Raw genomic sequence first — 1512 nt, 5'->3', positions numbered from 1 at the left:
TTTCTACCTCTCTTAAATCCCTCTCCTTATTTTGCTTAGGGCCACAGAAACAAGAAAATATGTACTTACAAAGTATATAATCATAAACATTTTATTAGAGTAGATATAAATACACATCTCCTAATTCCAATAAAATTTAAAAATAATTACCTGTGTCAATGGTTCCACTGACCCAATGTATGTATCAGGACGAAGGAGAATGTGTTCAAGTTGTGTCTTTTTCTGATACACTCTCTCAACAGACAACTTCTTTGAAGAATCATTTCTGTTTGCAGTTTCTGACTCTTCTTTTTTTGCAGCATTGTTCTGATCAAAAAGAGTCTAAAATTAACCAAAAAATCAAATTTAAATAACCTACCAAGGGGTAAACTAAAATGTTTACGGACACATGACATAATTTTGCTGTTGAAGAGAAAACCTATCTTTCAGGCTCACTGATTTTTAGTCCTAAGAGAACAGCACATTTACTGACAGTCTAGTTCTTTTTATAACACTAGAGGCCCAATGCATGAAATTCGTGCAAGGGGCTCGGCCCTCGCAGCCCCGCTGGTTTAGTCCAGAAGGTCGTCTGGAAGGTCATTCTGCTGTTTGGTCTAATTAGAATATTAGCTCTTTATTATATAGGATAGTATGAAACTGCAGTTTTGACTGAGCCCAAAAAGTGGGTACACATATTCACCAGAGGAGCTAGGACAGCCTACCTATATTCAATCCAGAAATATAAATATCTCCTAATTCTGTAAGATAATCAACATAATTTTTCTAGTTCTCAAAACTACCCAAGAAGTGTGAATTCTGATCAGGTTACAAGTTTACAATGACTGAACCTTGCTGGCTACAAAGGTCCCCAAAACTTCCAAATTAAGTTCCTTCCATTAACCTGCTGAAGATTATGGTAAAGAGTGGGCAAAAGTAGCTTAAATAAAATAGTGACCTATGTAGTTAGTATATACTGATATGGTTGAGAATAAACACTAAACATGTTTTACAAAATGTTAAATTCCTCACTTTTGCAGGTTATGCCATATTCCTTACATTTCAGTGAGAGGTGCCCCATTACTGAGACACCCTATAATTCCAGTTTCTCTCTAATTCCAAGGAGGCAGAGTTTGGTGATCCTGATTCTAACTATTATAGGAAAGTAGAGGCCCAGTGCATGAAAATTCATGCACTGGAGAGAGAGGGTCCAGTACATGGATTCGTGCACATTGAAAGGAAATTAGAATATTTTAATATCACTATTTGCCCTTTCTCTATAATAGAAGTGTCGGAGATGAAAGAAAATTAGTAAAATGTATATGAAAATAATATATAAATTGATTAATAAATAACAACATGATATAACAACAAAGACATGCCATAAAAATGATATGAAAACAAAAACATGATATAAAAACAACATTCTGTCTGTCGCCAATGCAGGCTCGGGGAGGGACTGTGAGGAATCGGCCTCCCTCCTCCCTCCTGTCAGGGTTGGGAGTAGGGGGGCCGTATGGGGGTGGGGCTGGCCGG

At 36.9% G+C, this 1512-nt stretch overlaps 1 protein-coding gene across 1 annotated transcript in view; it reads right to left on the bottom strand.

The window, feature by feature from the left end:
- TOP2B (topoisomerase (DNA) II beta) overlaps positions 1-1512 on the bottom strand; it is a 55781-nt gene that overhangs the window by 44012 nt on the left and 10257 nt on the right. The window contains exon 2 of the mRNA XM_006754667.1: positions 151-321. Coding sequence (XP_006754730.1) covers positions 151-321 — 171 coding nt within the window. The remainder of the gene's footprint in view (positions 1-150; positions 322-1512) is intronic.

Source organism: Myotis davidii, unplaced genomic scaffold, assembly GCF_000327345.1.
Source record: "Myotis davidii unplaced genomic scaffold, ASM32734v1 scaffold192, whole genome shotgun sequence".
Taxonomy (NCBI): Eukaryota; Metazoa; Chordata; class Mammalia; order Chiroptera; family Vespertilionidae; genus Myotis; species Myotis davidii.
The sequence above is the reverse complement of the archived record's forward strand: the minus strand, read 5'-3'. Positions and strand labels throughout refer to the sequence as shown.